Genomic DNA, 15,808 nt, shown 5'->3' with positions numbered 1-15,808 from the left:
ACGTGACCTCCCGATCTGGACTTAGGGCTAGGGCGTGTAGGGCATCGAACACGCTCGCTTAGCCCACCTCCGCCCCGAAATTTTGGTGCTAACCGCTGCCCGTGAAGTTCGACCATTCGACCCTCTATCGACAAATTCGCTTTCGTCGCCCTAACATACATCCAAAATGGCTGACGCTGCTCCCCGTGGACGTGGAGGATTTGGCTCGCGCGGCGACCGTGGTGGTGACCGTCGCGGTCGTGGCCGTGGCCGTGGTCGTCGTGGTGGAAAGCAGGAGGAGAAGGAGTGGCAGCCCGTCACCAAGCTCGGTCGTCTCGTCAAGGCCGGCAAGATCACCTCCATGGAGCAGATCTACCTGCACTCTCTCCCCATCAAGGAGTTCCAGATTGTCGACTTCTTCCTGCCCAAGCTCAAGGATGAGGTTATGAAGGTGCGATACACATCAACAATCCGATTCAACACCCATCGAGAACGAATGCCATGCGAACTGCGATCATGCGATGAGAGACACCAATTGGACTGGGAGCTGCAGCAGGAGGACATCCAACTACGACAAGAAGGATCAAGGAATATCAATATCAACACCAGAATGCGACAGATGCTGCAGCACCCCACCAATTGATGGCCATCATCTGCGTCATTGCATCGCAAAGCAATCACACACTCAAACTCGAACCCGAACCGAACCGAACATAATTGCTAATTCATTATTTTCTCCCCAACAGATCAAGCCCGTCCAGAAGCAGACCCGTGCCGGTCAGCGTACCCGCTTCAAGGCCATCGTCCTCATCGGTGACTCCGAGGGCCACATCGGTCTCGGTATCAAGACCTCCAAGGAAGTCGCCACTGCCATCCGTGCCGCCATCACCATCGCCAAGCTCGCTGTCCTCCCCGTCCGTCGCGGTTACTGGGGTTCCAACCTTGGTGAGCCTCACTCTCTGCCCGTCAAGCAGTCCGGCAAGTGTGGTTCCGTCTCCGTCCGTGTATGTATACCTTCAACCCCGCTGGATATGGAATTGATCCAGATATTTATTCCCCCATGAACCCCACTAATCCCTTTCACTTCAGCTCATCCCCGCTCCCCGTGGTACCGGCCTTGTCGCCTCCCCCGCCGTCAAGCGTCTCCTCCAGCTCGCTGGTGTTGAGGATGCCTACACCTCCTCCTCCGGCTCCACCAAGACCCTCGAGAACACCCTCAAGGCCACCTTCGTCGCTGTCGTCAACACCTACGGTTTCCTCACCCCCAACCTGTGGAAGGATACTAAGCTCATCCGCTCCCCTCTCGAGGAGTTCGGTGATGTCCTCCGCCAGGGCAAGAAGTACTAGAGGAGTGCGATTTGCGACGATGCATGATTTAGTTCCGAGTTTCTTTACACACCCCCAGATTTTCTCTCTGCGCTAGATGACGAAAAATGGCTTGCGGGTATGATTTGAGGTATCCCCCCCCGGGCTCGGACGAGGTGTCCTTTGGATGTATTTATCGGGATGGGATTACAAAAATAGCGAAGTCAGCCATCTACCATCAATTTTTCTTTTGTAGGATTACCCAGTGAAGAGTGGTATATCTACTCTGTAAACGACGTAGATGAGCTTGGAAGTGGGGATAGGTCCATACCTACGACTAGATTGTAGATCTGATACTACTAGTAGTACTAGTACTATGCAAGCCATGGGCTGGACTCTAGCAGTACTCATGGATAGAGACCCAATGAGCTGGTCTCAGTTCACTGAATGTAATCAACCAGCATCCAAATCGTCATGGCCTCTAGATTCACCATACTTGTACCTTATACCTCATACGATCATCCCAGAAGATCCATGTATCTACTAGTACACACGAGACTCATAACTCAACCTAGTGCCAGTCAGCCTAGTAACATAATATTGATGACCCTCCCCCCACCAACATGAATCATGCAAAGGCCCTGAAAACCCCAAGTCGACTCGGGATCTCGCAACTTACCACCTCTATAGGCTAGACAGCCGCTAGGGAAGCCCGCTGCGCCATGAACCGCAGCAGGGCAAAGGGCAACCGAGGGTGCCAAGTGCCCGGCTCTTTGACTCGAAACCCGGCCCTACCTGTGGCTCTGGGTTGATTTCTCCGGCGCGAAACAGGGCGGAATACGAGGTGTGGGAACTGTAGACGTGAACCCGTAGAACTTGGATTTTGGTTCTTCAAGGAATGTATAAGTAGCGAAATAGCAATCGATTCTTGAGAAACTTACTTGAACGACTTACCTATAGCTTAATTGATGACACAAAAGTTCGAGGTATACAGCATACGAGATACAAGAATGAGGTCAACACTAACCTTTAAGGTACATTCCTACCTTATTATCTTATCAACTCTATTCACCCCTTCTCTCTCCTTCGATACCACATCCTGGTCAAGTTCTAGCGCCACCAGACCCGATTCCACGCGGACTTCCAACGCAGGCCCTCTCACGACAGTCTTCACCCCACCTGCTTCTTGCTTTACCCCACACACCAGCGTGTACTATGGCATCCCATATTTGTTACAGGGCGTTGATGGCCCGAATGGCGACGACTGTGCGCCAGAAGGTTGGAAATTCGATCGCTATTATAGTCCCGGTCAATGTCCGTCGGGTTATAAGGCTTGTACGTTGCCGACGGTGACGCAGAGGGTTGTTACTACTGAGATTTGTTGTCCAAGGTATGTTGTTTTGTTCTTACGGTCAACTATTGCGTGGTTTTTTTTTTTTTCCCCCTTTTGCGGAGTTTGCGGTTCGTTTAAGTTGATCTATTTGAAATTATAGTGGCTTCGACTGCATGTTCCAAGACTACTGCGCCAAAACATTCAATAGCCCTTCCACAATTACGTACTCCGATTCAACGATATCAATAAAGACAAGTGTTTGGGCCGCTACGGCTTCGGCCATTCAGATCCGGTTCCAGGCTAGTGATTCTTCGGTTGTTCCTGTTCCGACGGAATCCTTTAAATTGCCCATGCCTAAGAAGGAGCTCAGTACCAGAGAGAAGGCGGGTATTGGTATTGGTGCTGCAGCGGGTGCTGTTTTGCTTGGTCTTGGGGGGGTTCTTTGGGTGGAGGATTTGGAAGAAGAGAAGATTGTCCAAGGCTTTGGAGAGAGGGCCGGTGAGGGAGTCTTCAGTGCCGGATGAGCCGCCTCCGGCTTATTCTAGGACGAACTTGAAGAAGTAGAAGTTTTGGGTTAGGGTGCTTTTGCTTTTAGCGATTCTTAGATTACGATACACAATGAATAGATTATGGATTGTATTTGTCTAGTGTGAAGAAGAAGAAGAAGAAGCTATTTAATAAGCGACCCGTTGACGAAACACACGAGTGGTCACAACAGCCTACAGTAATATTCGAAATCAGTTTTACCTCCACACTCTTCGACTTTAATTCCCGAACCCTAATTTTAAATACGCTAATCCGGATATGGTATATCCGTTTATCCCCTTGTTCCTGTAATAGAAATTGTATTTTACATAACGCCGGTGGGACCTTGTCCAATGTAAATTAACAAGAAACCACTATACATACGATACCACTCTACCCCTCCCCTAAAAAAACAGTTTTCTTCCCCTGTAGATAAATCTTGCGTAACACCCTACACTAGGCTTGCAAATATCGCCCGGCAACTTTTCCCCTCAAATCTATATCTAATTCATGATATGATAGAGAGCCAGTCCCTAACCACTACTCAAAGGCCGAAGAAGTTGATTTGCAGCAAGGTCACGATCATAAAGTATTCACAGAAACTAGTAGCAGTTCTCCAGCGCCCACACAACCCCCAACTCGCATAAGTCGAAAACGAACTATAACACCGCTAATGATCGACGCGCTCTGCCACCACCTGTCCGGAAAACCCGGGCCTGCACCTCCATGAGATAGCTGTCTTCCTCTAGCAACATCGAGCCATTCCTAGGAGCAATACCATTGTAAGGCGACAGCACTCAATACTCTAGATGGCCATGTAAGTGCAGTTCTTCTCCCAGTAAAAGCCATGGAAGATGGATCGAATTTCAAGTCCTTTAGTATCTCAATTCAAACGACGCACAGTAAACGAACTAAATTTTATTCAATCCCAGCAATGTAATCACTTAGCTATATGTTGACAGATCCTCTAAAGCGTCCATGAGAATAGATGACAGCTCCGGCCGGTAAGGCCTAATTGTAGCTTCCAGTGCAGATTTCCCATCAGAAGCCTTGACATGAATTTGTTCGCGAGTGCAACTCCTCGCCAGTACTTTAACAATATCCGGTTTTCCATTATCCACAATGGCCCTGAGTGGCGTTGTTCCAATAAGAAAGTTGTATTTGTTTTCTCTGTGAACCTTGGCGGACAGATCACTCCCAGCGGCTATAAGATTCTGAGCTGAGCGAGAAGTCTTTACCGTATGAATCGGCGTGATACCCTCAACTGTAGCATTGTTGGGATTTGCACCAGCATCCAATAGAATGACAAGGATATTATCAAGGCTTCTGGATGCTGCGGTGAGCAATGGCGTTATCCCAGATAAATCGCATGCATCCGGATCCGCTCCAGCGTCAAGTAGCAGTTGTACCATCTTTACAGACTCATTATAGACAGCGAATGTTAAAGCGGTTGCTCCTTCGGGCATTATCCAGTTGATGCTGTCTTCGGGTGGATAAAGAAGTTGACCATACTCATCCCGTTTTAGTATCTCACACACGGTGTTGATATGGTCCTGTCTAACGGCAAAATGCAAAGCAGTGTCTCCAGTACCTGCACGTATCACAGGATTGGAACCATTTAGCAGGAGTAATCGAACGACTTCGGTCTTTCCCAGCATTGCAGCAAAATGAAGCGGCAGGACTTTCCGCGTTTTAGGCTGCCATGTGGCATTAAGACTTTCCTTATCATTGTGCCTTAAATATCGCTTGACAGCTTGGAAATCACCTTGTATGATAACGTCAAAAATGGTAGAGATCTCGCTTTCATCGTAGGCAACCACGTTGCCAGTAGCCCCCTTTCCGGGCTCGTTGCTCACATCTTCAGAAATTACTCTAGGTATGTTTTGTACCAAGGAGCTGGGAGTGGAACTGACTTGAGCAACCGGGGTATGGTCTGTGGTAGGGTCAATATGGTCACTTGCCAAATGTACACTTCGTTCTCACTGACTGCTTAATTCTTCGCTCAATTCACTAATCGATTTTCTCCATGACTGAACGGGCTGCTGTGTGCAAAGTGGGTCATAAGGTCCAGTTTCAGGGCTGTCAAGTATACAACTGTGAATGAAATGCTTAAGGACACCGGCTATTTTCCGGTACCGTGAGTCTGCCATATTGCTGCACCGAGCCATTTGCATATGGTTTGCGTCAATACTCTCGACAGTTTCTGCGGACCTTGGTAGATCGAGCTTAGCAGAAAAGCTGTCTACCACCTGCCAGCAATCTTAGTTAGAGAGAACTTTAGAGAGCGTGTAACAAGAAATATTGGGGTACCTTATTGTGTAGTCCTTTGAATCCCGTCATTCCTCGCGCCTCTTGAAATGAGTGTATTTTGATCTTAGAGGTAGTTATAATGTTCTTGAAGTCCTCATGAATGTTGTCCAGCACCTCACTATTGGGTTCCAGTGCTTTAACAATCTTTTTGTTAGAATCGTGTAGCGTAACAATGGCAATATTCGCTGCAATCGCACCCCATGGTGCATAGCTGCTCCCGCGATGAGGTGTACCAAGGAAGACAATCAATTTCGTGCGCTCGCGACACGTCTCGGATCTTCTTATCGCCTATCTACCACGTAAGCCCTAATGTACCAAATTTGAGTGCTCGAAGGTAGCAACAAACATCTTTGGTGATGATACCGCCAAGGCTGTGCACTACAAACAAGACAGGGTCCTAATATCGTGAGTCTAGTCATCGCATCCAAGGGGCCAGATCTAGGTATACCTTGTTGTTTATCTCTCGTTCAAAACACACTGCAAGATCTTGACCGTGCTGTGAAATACTATTCTGGTTGTTGGACTGGAAAATACCCTCTATTACGTCGGCATTATAGCCATATGTCCATACTCTCGCCTCAGGAATATCCCTCGTCAGGAAATCCTCTGGCCAAAAGCTCTTGGCAAGTTTTGCTTTGTTGGAAACTTCCGCAGTGTTTGAGTCGGGCGGCTTAGACTTGGACCAAAACCTGCGAGGCTTTTGTTTGCCTGGCTCTGCGGCATCTGAGGCACGATCCGCCTCTGGGGCGGCTTCCCATGTCCCCTTCGGATGTCCTCGCAAACCATGAACAAATATGATGCTGCACTTGGTCAGTTCAGTTCTTCGGTTGGTCTGGTTGTCACGAACTTTACTCGATACTGCCTGTTCTTGGTGCCGTTCTCACCCAAGAGCTGTGTAAATCCGATTCGTTGTACGTCACTCATTACTGTACTAGTAACTCTTATATAGGTAGGTCAGTCTGAGTTTTCATCCAGGACATGAAGACTGAGAAAGAATGGATCAGTTCAGATTTCTAGCAGGTATAGCAGAGGCTGTAGTGAGTGAAATTTCGTTCGGAGCATGTATCTACTCTTAGATCAAATGATGGGGGATTGCCCTGTTGTTCTCTTTGCATAGAAGATTCTATCCCATTCTAAAGGAAATTACTGTATTATACCAATGACTCATCCATAATTACCAGAGAATACAATACAGCTCAACGTGGATTACAGGGTAATAGCTAAAATTAGACTAGCGTGTTTCAAGCTAGGGTAAGGGAATGAAAGTCTAAGAGTGTAGTGGTAAATCTGATTTCGAATACCACTGTACCTAGGTATTCTATACACAGTCAATGAGAAAATTGGAATATCAAAACCTGCCCCGATCGACAGCCCAAAGAAAGTTTCCCTCTAGCAGTGGCAGCTGCCCACTCCTGAACTCGGTATTCTGCGGGCACCTTGAGAAGTCGTTCCCCCTTATAGGTGATCCAATTTCCAACAGAGTCCCGCCCATATCCAATAATAGGCTGAGACAAATGGGCTGAGGGATCGGCATCCGGGAGAACATCAGGCAGTTGATAGTAGCACGTATAGATATTGTCATAAATCACGCGCAATCTATCCCGACTCGAGCCATGGAATTGGACATCATCAATGTGACTTCTGTAGCACGTTTCACCCGGGCTGCTTCCAACGAGGCATTTGCGAGATGACAGCTTTGATATTATGATCCCTTGTGGCCAATTCGATGACATGTCCTCCGCTAAAGGATGTACCAAACAATCCCACTTGGTCAGAGTCAACATTCTCCAATCTTCGTGTAAATACGATGGCAGATTTCCAGTCCTCTTGCTGTTTTGACCAGTCAATCAGCGCTCTTGGTAGACCTTGAGATCCCCCGTTGCAGCGGTAATCGAATACAACACACGTCTACCCCAGTTGGTTGAATCTATCGGCATAGACATCGATTTCAGCTCCTTAGTTCCTCCTAATCCGTGGGCTAGAACAATTGCTGAACCGGGACATGAAGATGTAAAATGGTCTGATGAATAAAGCCATCCACACATCATGTCATCAGAGGAGGACGGGATTTGGATGTCGACGCGTCGCTCAATTCCTGCGTTCGCCATAACTTCGGTGTTTGTTTGAAAGCTGCGTCAGATGAATTTCTAGCAAAGAAAGAGGGGCTTAGATAAAGCCCATTGATTCTGTCAAAGTGGCGAGGAGTGAGTTGAGCATGCTCATTTACCTCGGCGATAAGTGTCACACTTTCTGTGAAGGAACAAGAGTTAAGCCCAATTTTGGGATCCGATTATGATGCCTAGGTAATACATAGCCCGATAGTCCTAAACCAGGGCAGAAGTGTATATTACAGTAATATAAATACCGGAACGCACACGAAGTAGACAATTCGAAGCAATTATAGCATTCCTCAGCTCTTCTTCAACACTGCCTAGGTGCAATACATTTATCTCTCATATTCAGCCAATTTAGCTATCGAAGCAAGTTTTTGCTCTGTTCTCAATTCCAAAAGTTCAATAAAATCCTCCAATTCTTTCAAGGTTCGTTTCAAAAACCAAATCTCAATTATTACCCTCTCCAAGTAGGAGCTGCTTTCTTTTTAGACTCAACCCCACTCAAAAATGCTTCGAGAAGCCGACGCCGGTAAGTCCGATTCCTATCATCATTCAAAGTATCGAACCGTATTTTTACCAGCTTTTCTTCTTCTTCTGGGGTCAACTCAAAGTCACGGTTCTGAATACAACACCCACACTCCGAAGTGCAGTGACCAACCCCTTTCATCCTTCCCGGTATGATTTCGCGATTCTCGCAACATCCACAACCCCGACCACAGCATCCGCCCTTGCCAGCACAATCGTTCCGAAGATCCTTGTGGAGATACCATCTCGGATTCTCACGGTTTTTGGAATAGGCTCGCGTCACAGGCCCGTTTAGAAGCGAAGCTTCTAAGTAGTAGTAGCTTCTTTCTTCCTCCCAGTATTCTTTGGAAATGCTATCCAGTAGCTGAGGGTATTTCATGTGCGCCTCCCGTCGGTTCTCGGGGCTTAGAAATTTGATAGCCTGATACTGTTGTCGAATTACCTCTTCTCTCTGGGTCAATTCTCGAAGGCGTAAATCGGATTCGATGAGGTTAAAGACTGCGATGCTCCAGAGCTCTGGGAAATTCTGATATATCTTCCTTTTGACGACATTGGAGTCATGTCTGGCGTGATATCTGATCATCGACAACCGGAGCTTTTGGATAGAGTTGAATGAACCACACTGGTCGAGCAGGGCGTCAGCTGCCTCGTAGAGAGGAATTATAACCCAGCCCAGCATTCTCGAGAATTTGTCGCGTAGATGAATTCGGATGATATCCTTTTGTTTCTGACTCTAAGGAGCACCTTCGGTAAATAGGGATGCGGGGTAAGTGCCCAGGTACACAAAAAGATATACTACCGTCCATCACTCGATGACGAAAAATGAGGTAGAACGCTATACCGGAAACTGTCGTGTTTTACTATCTCTATTATTGGGGTGTGTTCGAAGGGCAGCTGCGGATGTTTGATTCCGAGTTGACACCTGCTTTTTTTTAACTCTATTCCTAAGGTCAGACCGTACTTGAAATAGTAGAATGCAATAGAATGCAGTGATATTGTGTTTGTGTGTGTGTGTGTATGTGAAGAGAGAGTTGTGGTGAAGAAGTAAACTATGAAACCTGCTTATTAACGAGTGGGATGCCGGTGGGAGACCGATGGGCTCCGGTGGGATCCGGTGGGAGCCGCCAGCTGAACTTAGATTCCTACAAAATCCCACTATGTCGACTAGACAAAAGCCCGAAGGCGATCGAGAAGCTAGTGATGTTGATGAAACACCTTTCAAGTGCCCATTCAATGGTTGTAAAGCAAGTTATCGCCGAAAAGAGCATTTGCAACGCCACCGGGCAAAACATTCCCAGCACGAACCGTTCAGATGTCCAAATTGTGAGCGGCAATTCGGTCGGAGGTAAGACGGTTTTGGATATCGTATTATACCCTTTGCCAGAACAGTACATTCTGACTGTTGATTCTAGTGACACTCTTCGCCGACACCTCCGACAACATCATAAAATCAACGAGCCAACGAATCGTGCGCGGAAGGCGTGTGAGGCTTGCCAGGTGGCAAAGTCCCGCTGTGAAGGCGGCCCACCGTGCGAGGAATGTGTACGTCGAGAGACTGAGTGTACATTCAAAGAGGAGGGTCCTATCCTGAGAAAGGACCATCGCCAACCTCTGAAAAGCCAGCAATCAACCGCTATAGCAAACGACCCTCAGTCTCCCAGTATTCTGGAGAAGAGAGATAGGTGCATTGAGCTTTATTTCGAGAAGTTCAATCCTTATTGGCCCTTTATTCATAGAGCATCTTTCTATGCGCCCCGTGAGGTACCCCTGATGGTGCAGTCGATGATTGTTATTGGTCTATGGGCTAGTGACGAGCGGGCTTCGCAATCAGCTGCTAAGGATCTTCATAATAAACTTGACGCGGCTATCCGAGAGCAGACGGTAAGAGTTTCTTCGCAGGAATTTTGTTTCTTCGATCTCTGATACAAGTCGGTTCATAGGAAAAATGGGATGCTTCAGATTATGAGGTTTCTAGCAGTTGTCGCTGGCCACTGGCGACATTCCAAGCAATCCTCTTACATATTATATTCTCTTGCATGATAGAAAGTCGGGATAATTCTGATTTCGAGCTCAAGGCCTCTCTCACCCCGAAGACTACCGAATTATTTACTGCGCTCGTCCGAAGTTCCCGAAAGCTTGGTCTATTTTACTACCCAAATATTCTCGCTCAATATCGAGATACTGGTGACGAAGGGTTGGCCTTGCTATTTATTGAAGAAACAAAGCGATTTAATCTGTCGTTGTACAAACTTGGCAGGAAATTGAGACTTACAAGCGTCGGCCCGCATACCTTGGATTGGCGGGTTAATACAGATGAGCTCCAATTTCCAATGCCAAAAGGCCGTATCTGGGTTGCTGCCACTAGAAGTGAATGGGATCGTGCAGTACCAGTTGGGTCGATCGGACCTGAGCTCAATGAAACCGTCGAGAACACATGGATGTCAAGATCTGCCGAGTTATTGGAGTATCTTTAAATATAATATCTTTCCTGCGCTGAGTAATAATCGAAGTTTGGAATCTGGAATATTTCACCTTTACAATAGTAGTTTCTGTACATGACTGGGGAGGTTTTAGCTGTAGATTTATGAATGCATTATTCTCTTGGGATAGAATCTCTTGAATAGTGATGATGAATAATGCCCAATCCCACCAAGTACCGGGATACGTGTGATTTATCAGCTTAATTAGGCGATCTTCCTTGCGAGTGGAAGATCACATAAATACCTCGCCAACCGCGGGGGGGACTTGCACATTCATCTCTTCAAAGACGGAAAGAAAAGAATTGGCACTTTGATTCCAATATGGCAGCACCGCAAACATACAAAGCCTACCGACGCAGCAAGGGGGGCATCCCGAAAACCCTCCAACTGACAACTGAAGAGCTTCCGCCCACTTTGGATGCTAACCAAGTCCTCATTAGAATCCATGCCGTCTCTTTAAACTATAGAGATGTAGCAATGCTACACGGAACATATCCTGTGAAATATCTTGACGAAGGAATCCCCGTTTCGGACTGTGCTGCTGAAGTGATTTCGGTCGGTTCTGGAGTCCACGATTTTAAGATCGGAGACCACGTCACGCCGATTTTTGACTTGAAAAATTTGAACGGCACGGACGATCAGAGTGAAGGTCTTGGTGGGGAGGCTGAGGGTGTGCTTCGAGAGTATGCCATTTTCCACCAAAATGTTCTCCTGCACGTGCCCGAGTATCTCTCTTGGGAAGAGGTGAGCCCCCAAACCCCTGAGAGTTATCTTTGATTTCTGAGGGCTGACATTTTCAATCTCTCATAGGCAGCATGTCTTGCTTGCGCTGGTGTGACGGCATGGACAGCTCTGGAAATGCCTCGATCAAAGGGAACAGCTTTGCTCCAAGGTATGATATACCGCCCCATATCATAAAATCAAATATCTATACTGATTTGTTATCAGGCACTGGCGGAGTCAGCATGTTCGCCTTATTGATCTGCCTGGCTGCCGGGATCCGCCCGATCGTGACATCTTCATCCGATGAGAAGCTTGAAGCCGCAAAATCGTTCGGTAGACCAGGCTCTATCGATACCATCAACTATCGGACTCACCCGGAATGGGACGAGGAAGTTCTTCGCCTTACAAATGGGCGCGGTGTAGATGTCGTGATTGAAAATGGTGGTCCAAATACCGCCGCCAAGAGCCTGGCTTCGATCGCGCGAAGAGGTGTTGTTTCGTTGGTTGGATTCCTGGGCGGATTATCTGCCAGTACTCCACCAGACCTGTTTTTGCCGGCAATGCTTAAAACTGCTACGATCAGGTATGAGTTGAGAGAAATCATGAATCTTCCAGGACTTACTAACATGATATACTACGGGTAGGGGGATTGCCGTCGGGTCGAAGGTTGATGAGAAGAATTTGTGCGATTTTCTGTCGGAGAAAAAGATTAGTCTGAAGGGGATTTTGGATCAGAAGGTTTTCTCTTTTGAAGAGTCACAGGCTGCATTTGACTATTTGTATTCTGGAAAACACTTCGGCAAGGTCATCATCAAGCTCTAAATCTTCACTTTGCGGGTGGCTAGTTTAAGCTGAGTCTCAGGTATCACACAGACTATATACGTGACCTAATTAAATTACTTTCTATGATACTAGAACCAGTGATTATTAACGCGTGCAGCTATGCTGTGAAACCTGCAGCATCCAGATCGACCTAGGCTCTAATTGGTGGAACCGCCACCGTGAAGGCGATCGGCCTGGCGACAGTGTAACGTGCTCGCAAGCTAGGGGCTGCTCGTCGAAGCAATTTCAAGTGGTGGTCTCAGTTAATTAACAAGGTATTGATTTTTTTTGCCCGCTATTCATAATCAAAGATCTTGTTTCTGGACCGAGGTTGAGATGAGATGCTGTCATGATCAAGTCACTTTCATGTAGGTGGGTCTGTCTGCCCCACAGCTCACAGAATCGAGAAGCTTTTAAGCAAGTTGCAGGGTGATCAAAGTTTTGAATGCTTGTCATTGTGTTTGTGCAGTCCTTGATTGTGCTAGAAAAAAATGATTCAAGCTGAAAATCCCTTACTAGGCCAGCCAATGATGTAACAAATCGAAGCCTGCATATAAACCTTTCCAAACGGTCTCAGGGTAGGACCCTCTCCTGCAACCAATTCATCAAGGGATATATTCCGAGAAAACATGAATTCGATTCTTCATTCTTCAAAGAAGGTCTTTGGGCCCTCTTTCATCCAATTAAACTCCCGGCGGGTGCAATTTCCTCTCTCATCTAGAGGCAGAAATGTTTCAACCACGACTGGTGAGCCCGTTGAATATAGCGGGTACCCTAAGCGGTAAGTCCAAGACTAGTAACACTAAATTGAAGTGTGCTTTTTGATTCTTAAAGACGTTGCTAATCATTATTCGTTCTAGAATTTGGGTGATCGTGGGTACGGGGGCTGGCTTAATGTATTATCTCTGGCATCGCGGCAATGCGAGTGCCCAAGCCGCAGCCGGAGAAGAAACACAAAACCACCATGGGCCCAATAAGGAAAAGGTCAAGTCGCCAGGGGACAGCGTGCAGAAAATGGAGCGCGCATAAAATGTATATGGTAGCCTGTTAAGCGTGGGGTTGACGATTATACTAGTACTACTGCATATGTAAGCAATGGACATAGCAGAATACTTTCCACATATGTATACCTATGTATTAGTACCTCGATACTTGCATCTGAGTAAAACAAGGCCTGCAAGAATATTAGTGAGATTGTATCCATCTAGCGCGTAAATTAGAGAATATGGAGTACAGTAGGTTTCCTCTTGCGTGATGGTATATGCATACTCTAAGACGGAGATCATTGTAGTAACGAAATGGGGTTGTTACCATTCGTGGGTGCCTCATGCCTACGGCACCACTCTAGGCATCCACGCCATACACCTGTGTATCTAGCCTTCCATCCTACTATTACGTTTGTCGAACGCTACTATTTTGTTTGCTTGCTACGCTACGCCGTATCCTGATCTCTGTGAGTACCTGAGCTCCTCACAATCATCAGAGAGCCCTGTGATATAGGGGCAGTCTCGAGTAGCCTGTGTCTGCAAGTCTAGATTATTTCAGCTCGACAGATCGCAAGCCTCCTGTCGATCAATATACTAGAATATTCATACATACAATGTGCAGCTGCAGTGCATAGAGATTGGTCATACCAGTAACAGGATCTGCATAAGCCCCCCTTGTACGATACTGAATACCCTCACTAAATACCGTATTATAATGTATTGTAATGTATTTTAATATAATTTAATATATTAATTAAATACACTATAGTGTATACTGTATACAGTAATACTGGTGGCAATGACGCATTACAACGCAGGAGCTACCCGCCTCCACCGAATCCTGCTTTGCTTTGCTTTGCCCTCCGCTCCTTCCCAGTTTGCCATTCACCCATTAACTTCTACTTCTACTTCTTCTTCTTCTTTTTTCCTCATCATCTTCCCTTCTCTCATCCTCCCCATTTTCCCATCCATCTTCATCATGATCGTCCCCTCGGACTTTGACGTTTTTCCCACCAAGGTGGAGCATGCCCATCCCACCCACTCCATCGACCCTATCCCCACGGTGATCCCGGGTGTAGGCCAGGTTTACCAGGAGCTTCACGCCACCGGACACCGCACTCTCTGGTATTGATTCTCCTGCCAAATTATACCTCTAATCGGACTCCAGCTTACCATGTACATTCTAGGGTCGTCACTGTGTTGATGGGAATCTCTTCCGTGGTCTTCTACACCCTCGCCGCCCGGGCCCCGCTGGTAAGATCAGATCTCCTCCGCATCCCCACCCGTCAAAAGATAGACCCCGGCGCTAACCCCACACTTTCTTCTTTGCTACTCTAGTCCAAGCGTGTCTTCCACACATTGTCTGCCTTTGTCACAACCATCTCCTTCATCACCTATCTCGCCCTCGCAACCGGCCAAGGTTTCAATCATGCCTGGTCCCCCATCGAGAACCACCACAAACATGTCCCCAACACACAGGACGACCTCTACCGCGCCATCCCATGGCTGCGCTACGTGAACTGGGCCCTCTCCACTCCGCTCATCCTCACCAACTTTGCTCTCGTGAGCGGTCTACCCGGCGCTCACTTGGTCTCCGCCATTGCGGCGAACTGGGTCATGTTGGCCGCGGGATTGCTCGGTACATACGATGGTCATACCCGGGCCCGTTGGGCGTGGTTGACCATCAGCTGCCTGTCATACATCACTGTCCTGCACTTCGGCGGATTCCATGCCCACCGTGCTAGTCAGAATAAGGATGACCAGGTTCGACGCTTTTTCGGGGCTATTTCTGGCTTAACCTTTGTCGTGTTTGCCTTGTACCCGATGTACGTACCCTCTTGCTGTGTGTTCATGTGGACGTCTCTAATGCTGACTATTTTAGTGTACTTGGAGCTGGTCCTCTGGCTCTCAAGCTGAGCGTCGATGCTGAGACCGTCGTCTTCGCTATTCACGATATTCTGACCCAAGGAATCGTCGGCTACTGGCTTCTCTTGGCACATGACAACGCCACCGCCATGTAAGTGATTTGATTTGATTTTGAGCTCCATGGCGACTCCTTCTTACTAACGGCTCCAGTACCATCCACGTCAATGGCTTCTGGGCCCACGGTGTCACTGAGGGCGCCATTCGTCTTCCAGAGGACGAGGAGGGTGCTTAAAGTACCCTAGGTTCGACAAGCTCCCAGACTTATTTTAGGACGGATGTGTGTCTTGATTTGAAAGGAGCCATTTTTGGCCATGGAGGTATCGCCAAATGCAAATCTGCAGATGTAGGTTTTCGGTGTCTTTTTTCTTTTGTTTGGATGAAAGGGTTAAGTTGATAAGTGCATCATGAGTTTTTGATGAGATACGCCAGACTTCAAATTGTTGTTTTTAATTTAGTTAAATTACCTATCGAATGAACTGAACCCATTCAATACTTCTCTCAACCAGCATAACTCCGAGTCCTCGAATTCGTGAATGTAGTAATACGTTCAAGTTGCTCTTAGCACTCAAGGACTGACGTCATCCAAGCATTTCGAGCTACTCACGATGTCAATACATTTAATCCTTCTGCAATCTCCTACCTTATTTTAAGCGGGCATTACAGCATAAACCTACAAGTTACCTGCATAGTAGAATACCGTATTCTGATCGATGGATGCCTTAAGAGCCACGATGCCCATGTCCCCTCTTACCAGTAGTAGGGAATAGATGATCTCACCCT

At 47.2% G+C, this 15,808-nt stretch overlaps 9 protein-coding genes across 9 annotated transcripts; 6 read left to right on the top strand and 3 right to left on the bottom strand.

Annotated features, from left to right (window-relative positions):
• Positions 1-166: 166 nt before the first annotated feature.
• On the top strand, positions 167-1,326 carry N7481_008713 (40S ribosomal protein uS5; the record flags this gene model as incomplete). The annotated part of the gene is made up of 3 exons (XM_057267932.1): positions 167-430; positions 726-983; positions 1,069-1,326. The coding sequence occupies 3 exons, from the start codon at positions 167-169 to the stop codon at positions 1,324-1,326; spliced, it is 780 nt and encodes a 259-aa protein (XP_057118609.1).
• A 968-nt stretch (positions 1,327-2,294) lies between these two features.
• On the top strand, positions 2,295-3,141 carry N7481_008712 (uncharacterized protein; the record flags this gene model as incomplete). The annotated part of the gene is made up of 2 exons (XM_057267931.1): positions 2,295-2,674; positions 2,778-3,141. The coding sequence occupies 2 exons, from the start codon at positions 2,295-2,297 to the stop codon at positions 3,139-3,141; spliced, it is 744 nt and encodes a 247-aa protein (XP_057118608.1).
• A 945-nt stretch (positions 3,142-4,086) lies between these two features.
• N7481_008711 (uncharacterized protein) lies at positions 4,087-6,376 on the bottom strand (the record flags this gene model as incomplete). The annotated part of the gene is made up of 6 exons (XM_057267930.1): positions 4,087-5,075; positions 5,130-5,391; positions 5,453-5,740; positions 5,799-5,849; positions 5,901-6,252; positions 6,300-6,376. The coding sequence occupies 6 exons, from the start codon at positions 6,374-6,376 to the stop codon at positions 4,087-4,089; spliced, it is 2,019 nt and encodes a 672-aa protein (XP_057118607.1).
• Positions 6,377-7,299: 923 nt separating this feature from the next.
• On the bottom strand, positions 7,300-7,560 carry N7481_008710 (uncharacterized protein; the record flags this gene model as incomplete). Its single annotated transcript, XM_057267929.1, has 1 exon — positions 7,300-7,560. One exon carries the CDS (start codon positions 7,558-7,560, stop codon positions 7,300-7,302), a length of 261 nt encoding a protein of 86 aa, XP_057118606.1.
• A 460-nt stretch (positions 7,561-8,020) lies between these two features.
• Positions 8,021-8,770, bottom strand: N7481_008709 (uncharacterized protein; the record flags this gene model as incomplete). The annotated part of the gene is made up of 1 exon (XM_057267928.1): positions 8,021-8,770. One exon carries the CDS (start codon positions 8,768-8,770, stop codon positions 8,021-8,023), a length of 750 nt encoding a protein of 249 aa, XP_057118605.1.
• A 478-nt stretch (positions 8,771-9,248) lies between these two features.
• N7481_008708 (Cys6 transcription factor domain-containing protein) lies at positions 9,249-10,565 on the top strand (the record flags this gene model as incomplete). Its single annotated transcript, XM_057267927.1, has 3 exons — positions 9,249-9,436; positions 9,504-9,972; positions 10,032-10,565. The coding sequence occupies 3 exons, from the start codon at positions 9,249-9,251 to the stop codon at positions 10,563-10,565; spliced, it is 1,191 nt and encodes a 396-aa protein (XP_057118604.1).
• A 327-nt stretch (positions 10,566-10,892) lies between these two features.
• Positions 10,893-12,116, top strand: N7481_008707 (zinc-dependent alcohol dehydrogenase family protein; the record flags this gene model as incomplete). Its single annotated transcript, XM_057267926.1, has 4 exons — positions 10,893-11,315; positions 11,382-11,463; positions 11,520-11,877; positions 11,939-12,116. The coding sequence occupies 4 exons, from the start codon at positions 10,893-10,895 to the stop codon at positions 12,114-12,116; spliced, it is 1,041 nt and encodes a 346-aa protein (XP_057118603.1).
• Positions 12,117-12,745: 629 nt separating this feature from the next.
• Positions 12,746-13,145, top strand: N7481_008706 (uncharacterized protein; the record flags this gene model as incomplete). The annotated part of the gene is made up of 2 exons (XM_057267925.1): positions 12,746-12,897; positions 12,977-13,145. The coding sequence occupies 2 exons, from the start codon at positions 12,746-12,748 to the stop codon at positions 13,143-13,145; spliced, it is 321 nt and encodes a 106-aa protein (XP_057118602.1).
• A 936-nt stretch (positions 13,146-14,081) lies between these two features.
• N7481_008705 (opsin family protein) lies at positions 14,082-15,260 on the top strand (the record flags this gene model as incomplete). The annotated part of the gene is made up of 5 exons (XM_057267924.1): positions 14,082-14,227; positions 14,290-14,356; positions 14,441-14,928; positions 14,985-15,119; positions 15,179-15,260. 5 exons carry the CDS (start codon positions 14,082-14,084, stop codon positions 15,258-15,260), a joined length of 918 nt encoding a protein of 305 aa, XP_057118601.1.
• Positions 15,261-15,808: the final 548 nt, after the last annotated feature.

This window comes from Penicillium waksmanii, assembly GCF_028829765.1.
Source record: "Penicillium waksmanii strain IBT 27052 chromosome Unknown utg000008l:1.0-5622682.0:1.0-5626561.0, whole genome shotgun sequence".
In the NCBI taxonomy this organism is placed as follows: Eukaryota; Fungi; Ascomycota; class Eurotiomycetes; order Eurotiales; family Aspergillaceae; genus Penicillium; species Penicillium waksmanii.
The sequence above is the reverse complement of the archived record's forward strand: the minus strand, read 5'-3'. Positions and strand labels throughout refer to the sequence as shown.